The sequence below is a fragment of the Schistocerca gregaria genome, chromosome 7 (assembly GCF_023897955.1).
Source record: "Schistocerca gregaria isolate iqSchGreg1 chromosome 7, iqSchGreg1.2, whole genome shotgun sequence".
Taxonomy (NCBI): domain Eukaryota; kingdom Metazoa; phylum Arthropoda; class Insecta; order Orthoptera; family Acrididae; genus Schistocerca; species Schistocerca gregaria.
The window spans coordinates 284,124,576-284,146,367 of record NC_064926.1 but is presented as its reverse complement, the minus strand read 5'-3'; the positions used below and the strand labels follow the sequence as shown (position 1 = coordinate 284,146,367).

At 36.7% G+C, this 21,792-nt stretch overlaps 1 protein-coding gene across 2 annotated transcripts in view; it reads left to right on the top strand.

Annotated features, from left to right (window-relative positions):
- Nucleotides 1–906: 906 nt before the first annotated feature.
- LOC126282115 (D-threo-3-hydroxyaspartate dehydratase-like) overlaps nucleotides 907–21,792 on the top strand; it is a 127,233-nt gene continuing 106,347 nt past the window's right edge. Inside the window, exon 1 of one of the 2 annotated variants that reach the window (XM_049981582.1) lies at nucleotides 907–1,297. In XM_049981582.1, coding sequence (XP_049837539.1) covers nucleotides 1,291–1,297 — 7 coding nt within the window. In that variant the 5' untranslated portion in view covers nucleotides 907–1,290. Of the gene's footprint in view, nucleotides 1,298–4,211; nucleotides 4,504–21,792 lie in introns of those variants that run through there. The other variant, XM_049981581.1, reaches the window with a different exon arrangement.

The window sequence follows — 21,792 nt, the reverse complement described above, 5'->3', positions numbered from 1 at the left end:
CACGTCTGTTCTCCACATGACAGATAGGTGTGCACGTAATATACACTACGCAAGTATTGTAATGTTCAGAGTCGCTATCTGTTCTACGTCTGCATGACTCGTCAGCTCCGGTCGCAGTGTACTGCCTGTTATGATACGTCGTAGTTCGCTAGACGGTCACGGTGGCACATCGAGTTCAGGACCAGATCTATGGCAGGGAAGGAGGCAGGGGCAATAAGGGCTGTCTGTCAATTTCAGGGTGGCATTTTCAGGGGTGCCAAATTCATATTCTTGAAGAAAAAACCCTATTTCTCAAAGCGCCTAGTATCGAGCGCATGTTGGTATATCGATCATTCATATGATTTTGAAATGCATCCCTGTTGGTCTTTGAACATTTTTGAACACATACTAAGTTGATTTATGAACGAATCATAAGTTGATTTTCGGATGTGTTTATAGTGTACATGATGCCTGTGTGAGGAGAATCTCCGCCGCATTTAGAAATAAAAAACTTTACCAAAGACAAAAGTGGATGGGGCTGTACGAGCTGAGCCGGGAAAACTTGAACATGTGGATGCCAATCGCTGTTTGTTGTGTGGTTGATCGGGTGTGTGAATGATCAGAGTTGTTATAATTATTAGGGAAATCCATAGATTCAGACTATCAGATTGCAAACAAACGACTAACAGGAATAACAGGTAAGAAAGATTACATATTATTTTCTCGCTGTATCCAAGAAAATGAAATTTTGACAGAAAAGTTTTGGCAGATAGCTACCTCCCCTAAGGGCCAGTTGTGAAGTCCTCGGTTAGCAGTCGCTTAAGTTCTATTTCCGGAATAGCTTGGAAAACGCGTTGTAGAACACGTAGTAACCCCTAACCAGAGAATAAACGCAGGGACAACTGAACTGGTGATTCTGTCAGGGATAGTGAAGTTAGCCAGAGAATAAGTTCGACAGTTGTTGGAATAGCTACGGAATTAGTGATGACAAGATTTGTAAATCATAGATTCCAGCGATCTGTCGTCCTTTTTAATTTTATTGTGCAGATTTAGATTTCGGCTATAAGCTAGCCATTCTTAATGCACTATTATTTCCGCTTAATGCCTGTAATTCCCTGTTCATTGAACTGTGGATGAAGCCCGACCAACAGGGAATTAACATGCATTGAGAGGAAATAATAGTGCATTAAAAATGGCTAGCTTATAACCGAAGTCTAGAACTGCACAATAAAATTTAAAAAGGACGACTGATCGCTGCACTCTATAATTTACAAGTCAATATAACAGTCGGTGAGTGCAACAGCTTTCTGAATGGAAGGTAACCTGATAAAGACAAGATTGCTTGTTAGAACGAAGAGGGAAAAGAAACGGCGGCATCTCGCAAATTGTATGGAAGTATATGATGATTCCAAATGCGTATAAAAATTTCAATCTCTTGCTTGAGAAACTGGAACATATGAATGAAATGTGAAACTATTTCCTAGCATAAAACGTTTCGCTCGTCGTAGGTCAAATAGGCATTTGATGTGGTAGTTCGTGAATTATATTCTGTCGTGTTATTTCTGTAAATGAGGTACATAAAAATGACGATTTGTGCCAAAACACACTCTCTTATTCGGCGTGTATTACAATTGCTGCAATATTAGATAGGTCTATTTCGTTTTGTCTAGCATAACATGACAAAATAGACGTAATCAAATCGAGAAACCACACCATTCTTGCGTACTATTCGTACTAACAGCTTTTTCAGTATTAGACAACGACATTTTGATTTTTCATGAAGCAAAACTTTCAACGAACTTTGATGAGGTAATAGATTCTTCCCCAGAAAGGAAACTACACCGTGTAAAGATGTAGCAATATTAGAGAGAAAAAAATGCTAGGACCTAAGGACTGAAGAAATGTGTTCTGTCTTACGTGTCTCCTGTCCTTATTGGTTGTATGTTTCCTATATTTAATTTTATATCACACAAAAGAGAAAGTTGTTAGCTAATAGGCAATAAAGAGTGCAAATTTTCTGAATAGTTCTTATTCTCCCAGTCGCAAATAATCTAACCCAGTATTATTTGTGAATTTCTTTTAAGGGGAGTAGGCGACTTTGAGCTGGAGAGGCACGCAGAACATTGTAATTTCCACAGTCCTGAATACAGGTTTGATGGCCTCTATTACAAAATATACACATTTGAATTCCACAGAGTGAAATATAGTGACATGCGCTAGGAGATTTCTTTGTGAAGAGGTGCACTTTGGCACACTTAAGACCAAATACTGTCTTCAAACATACATGTTTTATGTATCAAACTCTTCTGAAAGATGTGTGCTACGAAATGAACATATTTTTAAAAAATGTTTTAACGTCCTATCTATCTCAAACGCTCGAGGTAGGGATAATGGGGGGGGGGGGGGGGGGGGAGATTTCGTCACTATCAAATTTTTGCCTCGGTTCGGAATTATCATAGATCCGGGCCTGATCGAGTTGTCCCTGTTTCATATGTTGGAGGAATAAAACGTTGCGAAGAGGGTTTCCAATTGGAAGTTATGAAATACTGGCCTGTTGTACCCTCACAGCATAGAGGTGGGGTCCTATGTGCCATTGAATATTCAAGTGTCATTGAGTAGCAAGCCATAAATTTTGATTGCGTACCCATTCCTCTTCCTCCGATAACAATTCCTTCTGTGATGAAACAAAGAAAATGCTTCAGACAAATGTTTTTTTTAGATTTTGCCGTAGTCGTAATCTGCAGGAAACAATGGCGCTTCCCTCTGAAGATTTCGAAGTTACCCCTCGCCACCCACGTACTGTGTAGGGTTGAATTAGAACTTTTTTTTATCCGATGTGTAGTTTTCGAGATATTTCAAAGTCTTCAGGATCCCTTGAAGCGATCTAAAGTATAAGATTTTCTTTTATTATCATTAGTTTAACTATTTCTACTGCTAATAGTTAAATATGTGCGCTTGATTTATCATTTTGTGTATGATGTACAGCAATTTTATGTCAAAATCTATAGTTTGGAATGGCTGGTATGATTTTCTGCATCTACAAGTTCGTGACCCTACTCTGGTGTATAAAAACCACCAGAGTAATGTTACTGTATTCAGCCATGCTTAGTAAATTAGTTGGTGTGCAACTATAAGATATCAAATATCCTACCCTATTAAATTTGGTAACTTGCTCGATTATGTTCCTGTAAACTACAATATCTAAACGAACTGGACATTGCGTTTAGATTTACTTAAGGACATTGCGTGCTTGTATTTCTTTCGAACTTTCTGAATTTACGTAGCCAAAATCCGAAATGTGCAGAACTTCGTAATCATCTTATTGTTCTGTTTCTATCAAATTAAATAGGGGATGCTGAGAAAATGAGATTAGAAAATGAGCACCAAAAGTATTTGACGAGTTTCGCTGTTTTGGCATCAAATTAACTGATGATGGCCGAAGTACAGAAGATATAAAACGCACTAGCGATAGCATGGAAAGGACTTACAAACTGAGGAATTCGTAATTGGAGAACATAAATTTAAGTGTTAGAAATACTTCTTTGAAGGCACTGTATTTGTCTGGAATGTAGCCCTGCACAGAACTGAAATGTGGCGATAAGCAGTTCAGATAAGACGAGAATAGAAGCTTTTGAAACGTGGTGCTACTGAAAACAACGTTGAGGATTATATGGGCAGATCGAGTACTGTAACTAATGAGAAGGTACTTATTCGAATTCGGGACAAAAGAAATTTATGGTACAATTGGACTACTAGAAGGGATTAGTTGATTTGACACGTTGTGAGGCATCAAGGAATCGTCAGTTCGGTAATAAAGGGAAGTTAGGGGGTAAAAATTGTTTAAGGAGACGCAAGGTTGAATACAGTAAGCATGTTCAAACGTATGTGGGTTGCAGTAGTTATACAGAAATGTAGAAACTGGCATAGGTTAGGCTAGTATGCAGAGCTGCATCAAATCCGATTTCAACAAGGCAACGTTCACGTATTGTACAGAAGTAATACAAAACATTTAAAAACCTATAGTTACTGCCGGATAGAGGCCTCGCAGTTCATCCATTGCTGCTACGCGCCCCGCCCGACCTTGAATCGCCCCTTGCTACAATCTGTATCTGTAAGGACTCCGTAATACATAAAGGTACGTCCTTATCAAGGAAAGATTCATTGATAACGTTCTTATCGCAAAAAAGTTACCCAATTTGGTACTCTACAAGTCAAACATACCGTGCATCTGCAATTCTGGTTCTGGCCATTAAAAATATTAGATATTTCTATCTGCAGGGATTCATCTTCCGTGTCACAGAAAACTACGAAAGCTTGTGAATTCTGGCCACTAATTTATCTTTTGGCGCCAATATACTTCTCTCGCCGCTGGCTTACGACTGTCACGTGCTAGCTGCCGTCTGAATCGAGCAGCTGTTTAGTTCGCGTCGGCCTTGGCGTTAAGAGGAGTGTGTCTTCTGTGCAACACGAAACTGTTATGAAGTAGTGTCTCGTCTGCGCAAGGCGAACCTGTTACCATGTCAGGTACGGGTACCGTATTTGTTTCTGTGATGAGTAACAACAACAACAATAATAATAATAATAATAATAATAATAATAATAGTATGCGGGATGTAGTGATTATCACGCAAATGACTTGCCGATGGATATTATTTCGTAACACAGACAGAAGTGCAGCATGTTACTGCACTATTGACAGTACTGTCATATTGTCACTGTCACTATCCCTTCCTATTTCACTCGTACCGGAACTGAAATACGTAGTGGCTCAAGTTCACAACTGAAACCATTGGTGTCCACAGCCTGCTTCTTTATATATATTGAATGACGAATGAAGCTACCGTAACGTTATTTATTATACACAGTGCATCCCTTGGCAAGCGTGCTACTGAACATACTATACCAGCCTACACTATACTATAGAACAAGTTTCAACAGATGAAAACAGTGATCTCGGATAAAAAACCAACAGATGAGCATCAAGGCTTAAAAACAAACGATAAGCTAATAGTTTTTTCACGGCTGTTTCCGTGGGCATGGAAGGAAGAATTGACTTGGCCTACATCATCATATGCTTCCCTGCATGCAATTTATGATCAATATGATACTAAAATAACTAGCTGCATATAGTTGCTTACAACTGAAGCAGAGGTCCGGAGTTCGATTCAGAGTTTTACTGAGGTGAAAAGCCGTGAAACAGAGTCTGCTCAACCTCGTCAGTCCAGATGAGGCGCTACTTCAATAAATAGGCAATTAACACGCACCCACTAAATTGGTTTTCACCATGCTGGGAGGCGCGCTATACTTGTTTCTTAAAGCGAAATGGGGTAATGGTGGTAGCAAGACACTCACCACTGAGTTGTGTTCGAGGAAAGCAGGTGGAGCATCTTACCGGATGATGTTACAGAAATGAATATTGTCCGTCGACGAAATATTGTTTAAGAAATGATAGATTTGCGACATGATAAGTTATAAATATATTTACGCAGCCTTGTAAGATGGAAGAAGGAAGGTCACACTTCAACTATGGGTCAAGTAGTGAAGGATAAGGCACAGACGACGAGTCAAGCGTTATAAACCAATAAAAAGTTCCAAGGAGGGTCCTCAAATTCGGTAAATTCTGTCTGGACTTCCACAATACCTTCAGTTCTTTCGAGACATTTGACAAATGTGTACGGCCAATGCAAGCGGAACACACAATTTTTACTAGCGGTGCACTAAAGAATTAAACGCCGGAAACATAACAATAACTGTTGAATCATTGTTACATAAGACAGAAATAAAACAGTGCGTTGAATGAAATTTACACCCACACCATAGGCCTGGTAGGCGCCTAACAATTGATAAAACATTGCCGTAAGCTCTATATGCATTGCATTTATTACAGCAAACACTGTTTTACATAAAGCAAGAAATTAAAATCTTTTACTGGGTGGGTAGGACCACACCAGAGCAATCTTTGTTATTAGTCAGTCTATATGTATATAGTGTGTCCCGACTAAAAGATGATGTAAGGGGTGGGAAAAGGAAAAGGAAAGAAGATTAGGGTTTAACATCTTTTAAAAGTTAATAGATCCAAAAAGGTAATATGCCTAAATGAACATATATCCGGACCTGAAAATATCTTAAATAAGTTTACAGATTACAAACTAGCTACCACCGTAGAGCTAGTGGATATAGAGCTTCTTGCATACCTGTTAATTCCTCAGTAGACCCTGAAAGCAGGGAGAATTTTTGTCATATAAATGAATAACTTATATTTGAAAGTTGTGGTCTTCAGTCCTGAGACTGGTTTGATGCAGCTCTCCATGCTACTCTATCCTGTGCAAGCTTCTTCATCTCCCAGTACTTACTGCAACCTACATCCTTCTGAATCTGCTTAGTGGTCTCCCTCTACAATTTTTACCCTCCACGTTGCCCTCCACTGCTAGATTTGTGATCCCTCAATTCCTCAGAACATGTCCTACCAACCGATCCCTTCTTCTAGTCAAGTTGTGCCACAAGCTCCTTTTCTCCCAATTCTATTCTATACCTCCTCATTAGTTATGTGATCTACCCATCTAATCTTCAGCATTCTTCTGTAGCACCACATTTCGAAAGCTTCTATTCTCTTCTTGTTCAAACTATTTATTGTCCATGTTTCACTTCCATACATGGCTACACTCCATACAAATACTTCCAGAAACGACTTCCTGACACTTAAATCTATACTCGATGTTAACAAATTTCTCTTCTTCAGAAACTCGTTCCTTGCCATTGCCAGTTTATATTTTATATGTTCTCTACTTCGACCATCATCAGTTATTTTGCTCCCCAAATAGTAAAAATCCTTTACGGCTTTAAGTGTCTCATTTCCTAATCTAATTCCCTCAGTAACGCCCAACTTAATTCGACTATATTCCATTATCATCGTTTTGCTTTTGTTGATATTCATCTTATATCCTCGTTTCAAGACACTGTCCATTCCGTTCAACTGCTCTTCCAGGTCCTTTGTTGTTTCTGACAGAATTACAATGTCATCGGCGAACCTCAAACTTTTTATTTCTTCTCCATGGATTTTAATACCTACTCCGATTTTTTCTTTTGTTTCGTTTACTGCTTGCTCAATATACAGATTGAATAACATTGGGGAGAGGCTACAACCCTGTCTCACTTCCTTCCCAACCACTGCTTCCCTTTTATGCCCCTCAACTCTTATAACTGCCATCTGGTTTCTGTACAAATTGTAAATAGCCTTTCGCCCCCTGTATTTTATACCTGCCACCTTTAGAATTTGAAAGAGAGTATTCCAGCCAACATTGTCAAAAGCTTTCTCTAAGTCTACAAATGCTAGAAACTTAGGTTTGCCTTTCCTTAATCTTTCTTCTAAGATAAGTCGTAAGGTCAGTATTGCCTCACGTGTTCCAACATTTCTACGGAATCCAAACTGATCTTCCCCCAGGTCGGCTTCTACCAGTTTTTCCATTTGTGTGTAAAGAATTCACATAAGTATTTTGCAGCTGTGACTTATTAAACTGATAGTTCGGTAATTTTCACATCTGTCAACACCTGCTTTCTTTCTGGTTGGAATTATTATATTATTCTTGAAGTCTGAGGGTATTTCACCTGTCTCATACATCTTGCTCACCAGATGGTAGAGATTTGTCAGGACTGGCTCTCCCATGGCTGTCAGTAGTTCTAATGGAATGTCGTCTACTCCGAAGGCCTTGTTTCGACTCAGGTCTTTTAGTGTTCTGTCAAACTCTTCATGCAGTATCATATCTCCCATTTCATCTTCATCTACATCCTCTTCCATTTCCATACTATTGTCCTGAAGTACGCCGCCCTTGTATAGACCTTCTATATACTCCTTCCACCTTTCTGCTTTCTCTTCTTTGCTTAGAACTGGATTTCCATCTGAGCTCTTGCTATTCATACGTTCTCTTTTCTCCAAAGGCCTCTTTAATTTTCCTGTAGGCAGTATCTATCTTACCCCTCTTGAGATAAGCCTCTACATCCTTATATTTGTCCTCTAGCCATCCCTGCTTAGCCATTTTGCACTTCCTGCCGATCTCGTTTGTATTCCTTTTTGTCTGCTTCATTTACTGCATTTTTATATTTTCTCCTTTCATCAATTAAATTCAATATTTCTTCTGTTACCCAGGGATTTCTACTAGCCCTCGTCTTTTTACCTACTTGATCCTCTGCTGCCTTCACAACTTCATCCCTCAGAACTACCCATTCTTCTTCTACTGTATTTCTTTCCCCCATTCCTGTCAATTGTTTCCTTATGCTCTCCCTGAAACTCTGTACAACCTCTGGTTTAGTCAGTTTATCTAGGTCCCATCTCCTTAAATTCTCACCTTTTTGCAGTTTCTTCAGTTTTAATCTACAGTTCATAACCAATAGATTGTGGTCAGAGTCCACATCTACCCATGGAAATGTCTTACAATTTAAAACCTGGTTCCTAAATCTCTGTCTTTACATTCCAAAGTTTATCATCAGCATATGTCACACTCTTGGGTACTGTATAGGCACTGTATTCCTAGATAAATGAAACATTATTACATACATTAAAAACTGTTATATATGTTAACTTCAACATAGCTGTAAGAACTGATGACTAATGTGCTTCACATTTAAAGAGTTAGACAGCCACAAATGGACTAAATCTAAATTTTGACCAGTGCACAAGGGTGACACAAACTGTTTCAACATGTATTGATAATAGTGTAAGTAGCTATAATTACACTGTAAAAGAAAATTTTATTACAGATTTTGGTGTATCAAACCGTGCAACATTGTCTGTAGGTCATCACTATCAAAATTAAATACCGGCTACACAACAAAAATATGTAGGAACTTCAGTGAAGAAAATGTGGAGGTGTTTATTACAAACCAAAGCCTAACCATGTAGTGAGTCAGCAAACATACTTCAACAAATGACAGATATAATAACTTTTCAACAAAATTCATGAGTATTTCCAGTGAATGCTTCCCTTTGTAACAGTATGGACCAAGTCTGATAAAAGTAGAGCATGAATGGCAAAAAAATTAAATTATCCATCATTAAGGGAAGGAAACTGCACATGGATGCAAAAGTTAATCAAAACCCTGAATTACTTAAATATGTAAACACATACAAAAAGTTAACAAAGTAGTTAAGGATACAGGGTACTTCTCTGGCTTAATATTAAGTGATGATCAACACCTATTTCTTTCAGGCACTGTTTATAATGTATATTTGTACAGATATTTGTTGATATCGGGTGTTGCAGCACACTTTCTAAACAAATTAGAAATATTTTGAATATGTTTGAACCTGCTTAGGGTTATTAAAAATTGCAAAGAAATTGATGCAATTTTTTCCCCAGAATGCTTCCTCAAATTGAGGTACCATTTAATCCAATGTTATGCATTTGAAGGAGACCAAATTTTTACCAGATATACATGACATGATGGATGAGGCACTAGACTTACTTAATTCTACCTATTATGTATATTACAAGGTTAAAAAATATCACATTTTACACTTTAATTTATATACATATTTTCTAATAAAGATGTTATTTTTTCTATGGTTTAGTTTATTCTGCAATAAAGCTTAGGTCTACTATACAAGTATGGACTATTGCAAGCTACAGAAAAGATTTAGAGCAATGTTTTATAAACTTCAGGAAATATGGTGTTGTTGTTGTGGTCTTCAGTCCTGAGACTGGTTCGATGCAGCTCTCCGTGCTACTCTATCATGTGCAAGCTGCTTCATCTCCCAGTACCTACTGCAGCCTACATCCTTCTGAATCTGCTTAGTGTATTCATCTCTTGGTCTCCCTCTACAATTTTTACCCTCCATGTTGCCCTCCAATACTAAATTGGTGATCCCTCGATGTCTCAGAACATGTCCTACCAACCGATCCCTTCTTCTAGTCAAGTTCTGCCACAAGCTCCTCTTCTCCCCAATTCTATTCAATACCTCCTCATTGGTTATGTGATCTACCCATCTAATCTTCAACATTCTTCTGTAGCACCACAATTCGAAAGCTTCTATTCTCTTCTTGTCCAAACTATTTATCGTCCATGTTTCACTTCCATACATGGCTACACTCCATACAAATACTTTCAGAAGTGACTTCCTGACACTTAAATCTAAATTTGATGTTAACGAATTTCTCTTCTTCAGAAACGCTTTCCTTGTCATTGCCAGTCTACATTTTATAGCCTCTCTACTTCAACCATCATCATTTATTTTGCTCCCCAAACAGCAAAATTTCTTTACTACTTTAGGTGCCTCATTTCCTAATCTAATTCCCTCAGCATCACCTGACTTAATTCGACTACATTCCATTATCCTCTTTTTGCTTTTGTTGCTGTTCATCTTATACCCTCCTTTCAAGACACTGTCCATTCCGTTCAACTGCTCTTCCAAGTCCTTTGCTGTCTCTGACAGAATTACAATGTCATTGGCGAACCTCAAAGTTTTTATTTCTTCTCCATGGATTTTAATACTTACTCCAAACTTACAGATCCTAGTATGACAGAGAGAAACTGCTCAGGTTTTAAGTTTTCCCAAGTTTCAAGCTCTGACGTTATGAAAATCATAATGCCTCTAAAAAATTTAAATCCAATGGGTTGGTATGATGTTCCCACAAGAATAATGAAAATAGTGTTTCGTAGTATGACAGAACCACTCTCCCTCATAATCAACCAGTATTTTGATGAAGCATGTTATGCAGATTGATTAAAATATATTGAACTTCAGCCAGCTCATAAAAAGTGCAAATGATGAAAAGGGACTATCTCATTGTTGTCAGTTTCTTTCAGAAATATTTGAAAGAGATACTCATGATCAAATAGCAAATTGTAATTAATGTCACAACATTACTTTAAACAGCTTTATTTTACATAATCAATATGGTTTTAGGAAGGGTGCAGTAAAGCCCACACAATATTATGAAGTGGTCTCAAAAGTTAGCAGATGTCTCTAAAATAGAATGTGTGTATGACACATCTTTTGTGACCCCACCAAAGCCTCCGAAAACATAAATCATGACAATATTAAGGCCACTACAACTTTTGTATTATGTCAATGATATGACGTGCCAGGATCAGTCTGATACCATTCTTTATGCAAATCACTCAACATTGATAGTATCCTGTAAAACTGATGAAGACTTAATTCACCATATTGAGCAGACATTTGGGGAAATAGGGGGATTGGACAAGAGTAATAATTTGAAATTAAGCCTTGCAAAGGCAGAAATTATTCCACCATGAAACAATTAGCACAATGTATAAGTAAATTAATCTATATGGACAAGAAACTGGACACGGCAAAATGTGTCAAATTCTTTGGAGTATTAAAAAATAAAAATGTGTTTCAGAGTTATCATACAAACAACATAGTGAGTTGACTGAACAGTTTCATATGTAATATGAATATCTTAAAACAATGATGGAAATTCCTGTACGGAGCAATATGTAAAATAAGTGAAAGAAAACAACTCGTCTGTAGTGGGTCAGTGTGTGGAGCACAGTAACACACAACAGAAAACAATGTTCACACTCATTTCTGAGCATTAGCTCTTATTCCACCAGTAGCACACACACTTCCGTAGCCATGGCAAGACCAATTGCTCAAAAGCTAGTGTGCGTACTATTTTCTGCTATGTGTTACTGCACTTGACACACTGATGCACTACAGATGAGTCATTGTTGTTTCCTTACTTTACATTGTGAATGTCTTACATAGTATCACAGATTTATGTGGAAAAAAACCCTAACTGTATGTTACTCATATTTTGTTTCAGTAGGTAGGTGTAGTATAATTTTTTGAGCAGTATCTGAGCAAACTAACCCACTGAAAGCTTTTAGACTGAATAGAAAGATCATCTGAGCAATGGTGAGAACTAAAAAGAAACAACACAGCAAACACTTGTTTGAAAAGCTAGATCTAATGTCCATTCCAAGCATATATATGAGATTCTGATTTTCACAAAGAGAATCCCACAACTTTTTGAGGACAACTGCTTCTTGCATCACTATGAGACTAGACACAGAGTGAGATAGATGTTATGTTCCTACAGACTAAAACTATATTAAAAAACTCCATATTATTTAGACATGGCATTTACAATAAAACCTGGAGGGGGCAGTGATTCAGATTCTTTATTAGTCATTCAGCATTTGTACATGCATTAGACCTTGTCAGTACATTTACTTATTAATATTACAAAATATATATTTACACTATTTACATTGTTGTATTTGATGTTTCTAAAAAATCTTTTAAAGAATAAAATTGGTTTGCTAACAAGAAGCTGTGGAGTCTTTCCTTAAATGATTTGATTGGCATGATTGTGACATTTTTACACAGTTCGTTGCATATTTTGATTGCCGTGTAGGTATAACTAATGTTTGTTTTTGCTAGCCTGTTTTGCATTAAGAGCAGAGTAGTATTCGTTCTTGTATTATAATCATGTCTTTGAATTGTTACACTTAAATTTGGTAGCTTAGTCAGTTTGTAATAAACACTTTCTAGAATATATAACTTAATTACAGTTAAAATCTTACACTTGGTGAACAAAGGCTTGCTATGAGTTCTGCTATCTGTATTTGCCATTACTCTAATTGCTTTCTTCTGAATTATAAGAATTTTATGTATTTTTTGCTGTTTCCCCAGAGCAATAATCCATATTTTAAAATACATTAAAGAAAGTCAAAATATGCTGTCCTTACATATTCAGAGATGACATGTGACATCAGCCTATTCAACAAGTATATTATTCTTGATAATCTAACTATTACTTGTTTTTGCATGGGTGTTACATGTTAGTTTGTTGTCAAATGTAATGCCAAAAAATTTTAGATTATATTTTTCTATTTTGGCAATCTTTGGTTGACTGAACCACACATTCTGCATCTTATTTACATTTCATAGTACACCATTTGCATTGAACAACGATGCTGCACTCTCTTTCACCAAATTCATTCTTTTGACAAGGTCTTCAAATATATGGCTTACAGACAGAAAAGTAGTAACATCTACATACATATATGTCTTTACGTTTGTATTATACGGTAAGTCATTTATTTGTACCAGGAATAGAAGAGGTCCTAATTTTGATCCCTGGGGCAGTCCATGTTGAACCTGACAAATGGCCTCCTGAACCCACCATCTGATTGCTTTTATTGAGGTATCATTTCATTAGTTTTAGACATTTACCACAGATTATATAGTATTCTAGTGTGGAGAACAAAACATGGTGATCAACACAATCAAAGACCTTGCTCAGATCACAGAAATTTACCTTTGTATGAGCATGGTCCTTGAATGCTGATAAAATGCCTCTAACTAAGAATTCAACAGCTTGCGTGTGTGATGTTTCTTTTCTGTAACCAAACTGTGACATACTTAACATCCTGTTCAGTTCTATGTACTCACACTTTTGTTTATACATGATGGTTTTAAAGACTTTGGCTAGTACTAGGATTGGTGAAACTGATCTATAGTTTGCGGGGTCAGATTTACTTCCCTTCTTAAAGACTGGAATCACTTTGGATAATTTGAGGGCATCAGGAAAAACACCCTCTGTAAGACACAAGTTTATAGAGTATTTCAATGGGCGTACAATGTAATTTGTTATTTCTCTCAGTAGATTAGTTGAAATATTAAAAATTTCTGCACTGAATGTACCTAAATGTAACAAACACTGAAGGACACGTGGAAAAATATGTGAAAAGTTAATCTACAGGATAGTGTAGAAGGTAAATAGTATTAAAATAATAGTACCACATATATTACAACCATAATTTTATCAGATGAAGTGTTAGAGTTGACAAGTCACATATTCAATTCTTTGAGTCTATGAGGCATGTTATGTGATAACAAAAATTTGATTTGCCTTCACTGTCTTCATCCATAGAAAGGACTGATAGCACATATCCATAAAATTCTGTTTTGTGCTGCAACCTTGTGAGGCATTGCAGCCAGTATAGGAAAAAGTGTCTATGGAAGCTTGCAATAAGAAGGTTGCATAAAGTTAATAACCAAACAATTTGCAAAGGCCTTTTTTCGACCAATGGATTTATAATAAGAGTGAATTTAAGATGAACTCAGAAAATCACAATAGAAATAATTTACACAGAGGCCACATATCCCTCTCTAGGGTTCACAATGAATTATTGTGTTGTGGTGCATGTCTATATCTAGAGGACATCAGGCAGGAAATTTTAAATTCCCAAATATTTAACAACAGACTAAAAGAATACACCATTCATCACTACTTGTACAATGTATGTCAATACTTGGACTCAAGTGTGTAAATTGTGCCTCATTCTAATATTTGTCTCAGACAGATTCTGATTTTGCAAGTATATAGACAGTTAATCTTGATTTGTGCAAAGTTAAAATGCTTTGTTTGAAGTATTAGATAATAACAATAGCTGAGGACCAGTGGCTTTTTCAAAGTAGTAGCAATTGATGAACACAATGTGTGAATGAATGCTCTTGTTATTTCATTTTCTGTGGCCATCAATTAGGCTCTTATTTCAGTGTTATTTTAAAAATAGCACTCAGTTTTTAAATAAAACTCAACTCAAAGTAATATAATGTATAGTCTATTTAGGGATAAAAACAGTAGAACTCGAGAATCCAAAATAGGTTTGTGGATTGGTGAGAGAAGTGAAATATTATTATTATTATTATTATTATTATTATTATTATTATTATTATTATTATTATTATTATTATTATTATTATTATTATTATGTAATAAGCCGTATCGATCATTCGCCTATCTATACTGGACAAGTGTAGGATCTCGTTGGCATAAAAGTAGTACAGAAATAAAAGAAAAGACCACATACAATAAAAATCTGGCCATATATTTTACTACAATGCAACAGAGCAGAGAGGAAATTCAAGTGTATGCTTTATTGTAAACAAGAAAATTAATAACACTGTTACATGTGTTCGAGGAATTAATCTCAGATACAACAGGAAATGTTGTTTAAAAGATAAACAGTAGATTTCCCATGAAAATCATTCATGTCTGTACACCTTTCCTTTCTCTTTTTTTCTGTTCACACACCATGTGCTATTATCCATATGATATCAGCCAGCCTCCAGAGATTTGAAACAATTCAGGTTATGCTTTAATAGGTATAAACAGCCACTAAACAGTAATTGTGTAAAATATAATACCAACTAATTCTGACTGGGAAATGTTTCTAGGTTGTATTACAGGAAAAAAAAGTCAGCAACTTTGACAGAAATTCTACTCCTACTCTTATTACTCTAATGTTGTTTCTTTCCACTATGTCGCACTCAGCACTTATGTGCCATAACTGATTTTGAAGAACTTCATGAGCTGTCCATATCCTTAATTGATTGATTTATTTCTTGATTCTTTATTTGTCCCACACATCATTTAAGTACATAATTGTACAGGTGATGCAAGATAAGTCACCCATGGTACAACATTGATAAACATACATTGTTGTTTGCAGACTAATCAAACATTACATGATAACAAATTTCAGTAACTGGAAGTGAAAACATAACAAGTCATCTGGTATTGCAACATACACATCCTTAATAGTTACATGACAGTTTTACAAACAGAATGTATTGACTTAAAGCATTAGAACTTCATTTCTAGAAATTCCTAAACAGGGTAAAAACAATGAGATAATAATAGTTGTGATGCTTCAGTTTCTCCCGGCATAATTCATGGTGAAATAGTTCACATGTAAATGACCAGATGTTTGTGTCCAATTTGCACAATATTTTGGCAGTTGACCACATTGTCATCATCAGGAATGGTTCAATCCCGCTTCCAGCCATCCTGATTTAGGTTTCCTGTGATTTCCCTAAATTGCCTTAGGCAAATGTCTGGATGGTTTCTTTGACAGGGTATGGCCGACTTCCTTCTCCATTCTTCTCTAGTACAATGAGACTGATGACCTTTTTGTTTGGTCTATTCCCCCAGATAAACTCAACCATCATCAGGTGGATAGGCAATCTGATTGCCTAGGAGCCGGCACAGGGCATATTTCCCCTCCCCCTCTGCCACTCCTGCCACCAAATTGTTCATCCAAGGTTTGCACCCAGGGACGCTTGCTGGGTAAGATCCCCACTCTTGCTCAGCCTGCCTCCAAATTCCATGCCCTACAAAGGATGTAGCCACTATCATGAATAATCAGTGGTTCCCTTGCTAAAATGTCAATAGATTCCTTAATGAGACAGTCCCAGAAGTTAGAGTTCTGTGTCAGAACCTTGTATGGTCCTAATTCATTCCGTGTAATTTTGATAGGCGATGTTCCACGACTGCTGACTTGTTGAGCTGCTACAGTCTGGTGTGCTGTTGGTGTTCATGGTACTGGTCTTAGACAGTAAACACTGTTAGACTTATTTATGTCATGCCACATTAGCAAGGGAGCTGACAGACTCTGCATATCCATAGTCTGAGATTGTCCTGAGCAGAAGACTGTCTTCCTTCGATCTTTACAAAGAATTCACCCTGTAATTCATATAATGCACCAAAAAACAGAATAAATGCAATGGCCATATCCTCCTGAGATTCCTCTTCTGTTTCAGCCAGATGTATAATCATCGTAGGGTGTAGGGCTCCCTGGTTTGTCCCTCTGTGTGAACACTTTTCTAGAAAAATGTTGAAGTTCACAGTCAAGGATCTCTTTGGTGGAGAGGGTGCGAACCCTGTGTACCAATGTTTTGAGCACACCGTTCTTCTGATGGCAGCTGTCTGCATGTTAGTATAGGTTGGTGTGCATTTTCTGATGGTATGTGCTATGGCTCAATGTGCCATCCTCTCTGATGCTTACCAGCACATCCAACTCCATTCAATTTGCCTTTCAAGATAAAATTGATTTTCTGGTGTATTGAATTGAGACATATGAGGAAATCATTCCAATCATGTCTTTAAGTGGCCATATGATTAATCTGTCATCAGTATACAGAAAGAAACAGGTATGTTTTCATTGGACTGATTCCAGGGCTTCCCCAATGAAATTCTCCTCATAGATGTTGGTAACAAGAGGTGAATGTGGACTCTTCCTACTCCTTCCATTTGCTCATAGTAACCGTTGTTGAAAAGAGTGTGTCAGTGTCAAGATATGCCAAAAGGCGCTGGTCACCTGTGTGTCTAATTTCTGGCTGATAAGTTCCAAATATTCTTGTAAAGGCAACACAGTTGTGTTGTTTTAAGCTTGACTTTCATTTATATTATTGATCTGGAAAAGTTAAAACTTATTTAATATGAAAATGAACAATATGAACATTTGATTCCAAATATGCTGATAAATCATACAATGAGTGAGGAGGGGCTAATAAGGCAAGTTTCTCCTATAATTTTAATTTTGAATGTCTGGAGATTTTCTCTTTCCCAACTGTCTGTTGGCAACCTGTAATAGACTTTTGCATCAAATTTTGTAATTTGATTCTGAACCAAATATGCATAGCTTGTATGTAAATTATTTTTACTTCTAGTACTGTGGATGTAAATTTACAGTTTATCCTAGAGTCACTCCTCATATTAACAGCAAATACCAGTTGGAAATAAATACAGGATGTCCATAAAAGAATGTCCCAATTATAAATTTTGATACTATCAACTATAAGAATTGTAGAGTGTTGGTGCAAGGTCACAATTAAAGAGGAACTCAAACAGTTTTAGATAATCATATGCATGAGTTCCACTTGGTTTCCCCACTTGCAGTGGAACATAGGCAAAATGGCCACTCCTGAACCTGAAGTGTTTTCTGCTCTACAGTTTGCTAAGAGTGAATCTGTAATTTGAGTTCAACATACATTTTGTTTAAAGTTTAATTGTGATCTCCTACATGGCAAAATAACCACTGATTATATTGTCAATTTGAAAAGACTGGATGTATTTGTTATGGGAAAAGCAAGGGATGACCAAAAGTATCTGAAGGGAATGTTGACTGTGTCATTGCATGTCACCTTTGTAGTCTTAAATAGTGTATTCAGGAAGCAAGTTTTGAACTTCAGCTGTCAAAGATAACAGTGTAGGAGGTTTTAAGAAGACATTTACACATATACCCATACTGGTTACAGTTGGATGTGCTTTAAAACCAAATGGCTATGGTGTATGTTATAACTTTGCAAATGAAGTGTTTCAGGGGGAATGTGGCTTTTTGATCATGTGATGTTGTAATGAGACAACATTTCATCTAAGTGCAAAGGTAAATACCAATAATGTTTATGGAGATCAGAATATCCTCGTGAACCTGTGCAGTATCAAAGAAATTCCCCAAAATTAAATGTTTTCTGCACTGTGTTTCGACGTCAAGTGTACGGACCATTTATTTTCGCTGAAGCTACCATAACAGGAGTGTCTTATCTGGATGTGTTGCAAGAACTGCTATTTCCCAATTAAAAGCTGGACTTGAAAACTTTATATGGCAACAAGATGAAGCCACTTCCCTTTTCCATATCTTTGTACAAGACTGGTTGAAAATCGAAGTCCCGGACCATTGGATTGGTTGTAATGGACGATATGACACATGTCTCTTCTGCCAGCCTCCACATTCACCTGACCCTACACCATGTGAATTTTTGCTTTGGGGTGTTACGAAACACTGCAGAATTGAGACACAAAATTACGGAGGCTATTGCTTCCACTACTCAGGATGTGATAGCTACAGTGTGGCAATAATTACATTTTGGGTTGGATGTGTGCCCTGTAAGTAAAGGTGCATATATTGAACATTTTTAAGAAAAAATCGATTAGTTTACCTTCAACACAAGACAATGAGAGAGATTCCTACAGTACGTGGAATGCTGGCAAACTGAGGTTTACAGTTAATACATCCACATCTATCTGGATCACTAGGAATTTCACATATGGATTTCATTTAGATTGTGACTGTTGACCTCTGCTTCTGGTAACTATGAGTCATTTTTATTTGAAACTGAATAGAATGAGTTTTTGTGAGATTAAGAGTTAATTTGTTTGCTGCGAATCAGTTGTAATTCTGTCCCCCTTTCTAGCTGGCTCCTGCTAAATCACAGAATATTGCAGCACAGCAATTTTTCTTGTTTGGTTCCTGAAGAACTCAGTTTGCAATATTGTATATTGCATTTACTGTAGATAATCCTTTACCAAAGCCAAATTTATGAGATATTAAAAGATCATTGTTGGATCAGTGATTCTATATTCTTTTTTGAGCTAACTCCTCAAAATAACACTGACAATATGGGAACGAGGCAACTGGATCTATGATTGTAGGTAACTTACTTGTCTCCACTTTTGTAAATGGGTACTACTGTTGCACGTTACAGGAAATACACTTTAACTTTTCAATGTATTACAATGATAACACAAGGGAGGTGCTATCAAGTGAACACAAGATTTTAGAAGTACTTCTTAGGTTGAAGCGTCACCATAGTCAATAAGATTACTGCTTGAATTGGGGGGTGGGGGGAGAAAAAAACTGTGTGATTGTGAATTACATACTGCATGTATAATGGATCTGCTTTCTGTGGTGTATTTTTTCTGTCTATATGTTTTCTGTTACTATTAGGAAGAATTCATAGAATGTAGTGGCCAATGATTTAAACCAAACTTCATCTGCCTCACACCTGCTGTCAACAGTTAATCGAATATTGTTAACCTCACCAAATTTATGTATTTCATTCCTCATAATGTTTCAAATCCTTGTAGATTTGTTCTTGACATTTTATAGTTATTGTGCATAGTGCATGATTTTTGTCATTCTGTTGACATAGAGAAGAATTTTGCTGCTTTGCTTGTAATGCTCTTTCAAGTTTAGAGTGGAGCTAGTGCTCTGCATTAAATAAATTTCTGTTCCTGACACAAAATATAGGCTTTCCTTTTACTCAGATTTCACTGTAATCGTCCTCACCCTGTAATAAAATTCATAGTGCTGTCAGAATATTTTAAAGAAAAGGTGAAATGCATCAGGCACGTTGCCAGCAAAATGAGACTTTTGATAAACCAAGAGAAAACAGAATATATTGAAACAAATCAAGTAATAAGCCTAAATCCACACTTTTAAACTGACCACAAATCTAGATTCAAAAAAGTTCATCAGTTTATACTTTGGATTCTGCTTCAGCAGCAAAAATATCATAACACTGGATATAAATGAGAGAATAGTCCAGGAGCAAGATGTCTATACACTCTAAGCAGTCCCTTCAAAAGTAAAACTTTGTCAGTCATGATGAAGATTAAGATGAAGATATATAATACCATCATCTGCCCAGTAATACTGTATGGATTGGAAAGTTGGATGCTTACCAAGAAAGGAAGAGAAAAACTGAAAATTTTCGAAAGAAAAGTGATGAGAAAAATATTGATACCTAGGTTGGAGATTAAAATCTGAAGAGTGTGAGATAATACTGAAATTTATCAGCTAATGAAGCAACCCACTATTATCCACAAATTAAAATGTAGGAGTCTGCAATGGACTGGTCATGTGTCTGGAATGAAAACCAACAGAATCTCTAAGAAGGCGTTTGAGGACACTCTCCAAGCAGCAAGACCCGTTGCCAACCTCACACATGACAAAATGACATAGAAAGGACGCTGCAGCATTGGGAATTCCTGCAGGATGGAGAGAGACAGTGAGACATAGAAGAAGAGGGAAGCAGATTGTTGATGCAGCAAGTGGTCTACAGGGCTTGGAATAGCTCAAAAGAAGAAGAAGAAATTCCTCACCTATACTTGATCTTAACACATTCCTTCCAGTAAATTACTCTGTAGAGCAGGTTTCCCAAACTGCATTCCTTGGAACACTGGTATTCTGTGGGATGTGAATAATGGATCAGTGAAAAACTGTTAATACCAAGGCATTTTTTCTTATTTTTTTAAAAATTATGATTCCATGTTATTAGCTACGATTTAAAGTTGAAGTAATCAATGAATAAAACAAGTTTTTCTAGTTTCTTAGAATTTATTAATATTCAAAATAAACAAATGTGTTTGTGACATTCCACTTGCCTGTTGTTTTGTTGCACTCGGTTTTGAAGAATCTTCAAGTCTCATACGTTGCCAAAATGAAATAACTTACAGAGAACTAATGTCAGGTAGGAGAGATTCAAATGATGTAAACTGGACTTGAAGTGAGTTTGGAAGGTTGTTCATCCCAATACATTTGGATTATATTGCAGTTGGAGGCCAGTTCACATTTTGCAATTCACCATATACAAATGGAAGCACACCTTCTTCTTTTAACCCCATAAGAAAGAAGAATCGCCTAATACTAAGCAATGTTACAAATCTGGTTAACTTCCACAGTGCCAGAATAAATTATGACAAAATTATGATTATATCAGTGCATGTGAAAGAATTTTCAGTATTGTCACCAGCATATGTAATTCAGTCCAATAAACATAGCTTGCAGACTGTTAGCAGTTCTGAGGTTAATATCAACTAGTTCACTAGAGATTTCAAGACACAGTGATATCACACAGTTTCATATTCTTTATAGACACTCTTGTTGTGTGTGTTATATCAAGGTGCAGAATCTCACCTTAATCAAATGGAAAAAAGAGATATTAGCGGTGTACAAGTCAGACGGGGACTGCAGACTCCGAGGTAGAGATGGCTATATAAAAGCTGATATGGGACCCTGATGTGACTGCTGAAATTACATAGTGCTTTTAAATTCAGTGAGGTTAGATTTTACTACTTTGAATGAACTCTTATCACTTCACTGTTGTTTGTGTTATTAAAATGTTTCAGGTTAGTAATTCACAATTGTTAATGGAACAATATTATTACGTGGCTTTTGGAATTCCCTATTTATGAGTATGGCATCCATCTTGAAATA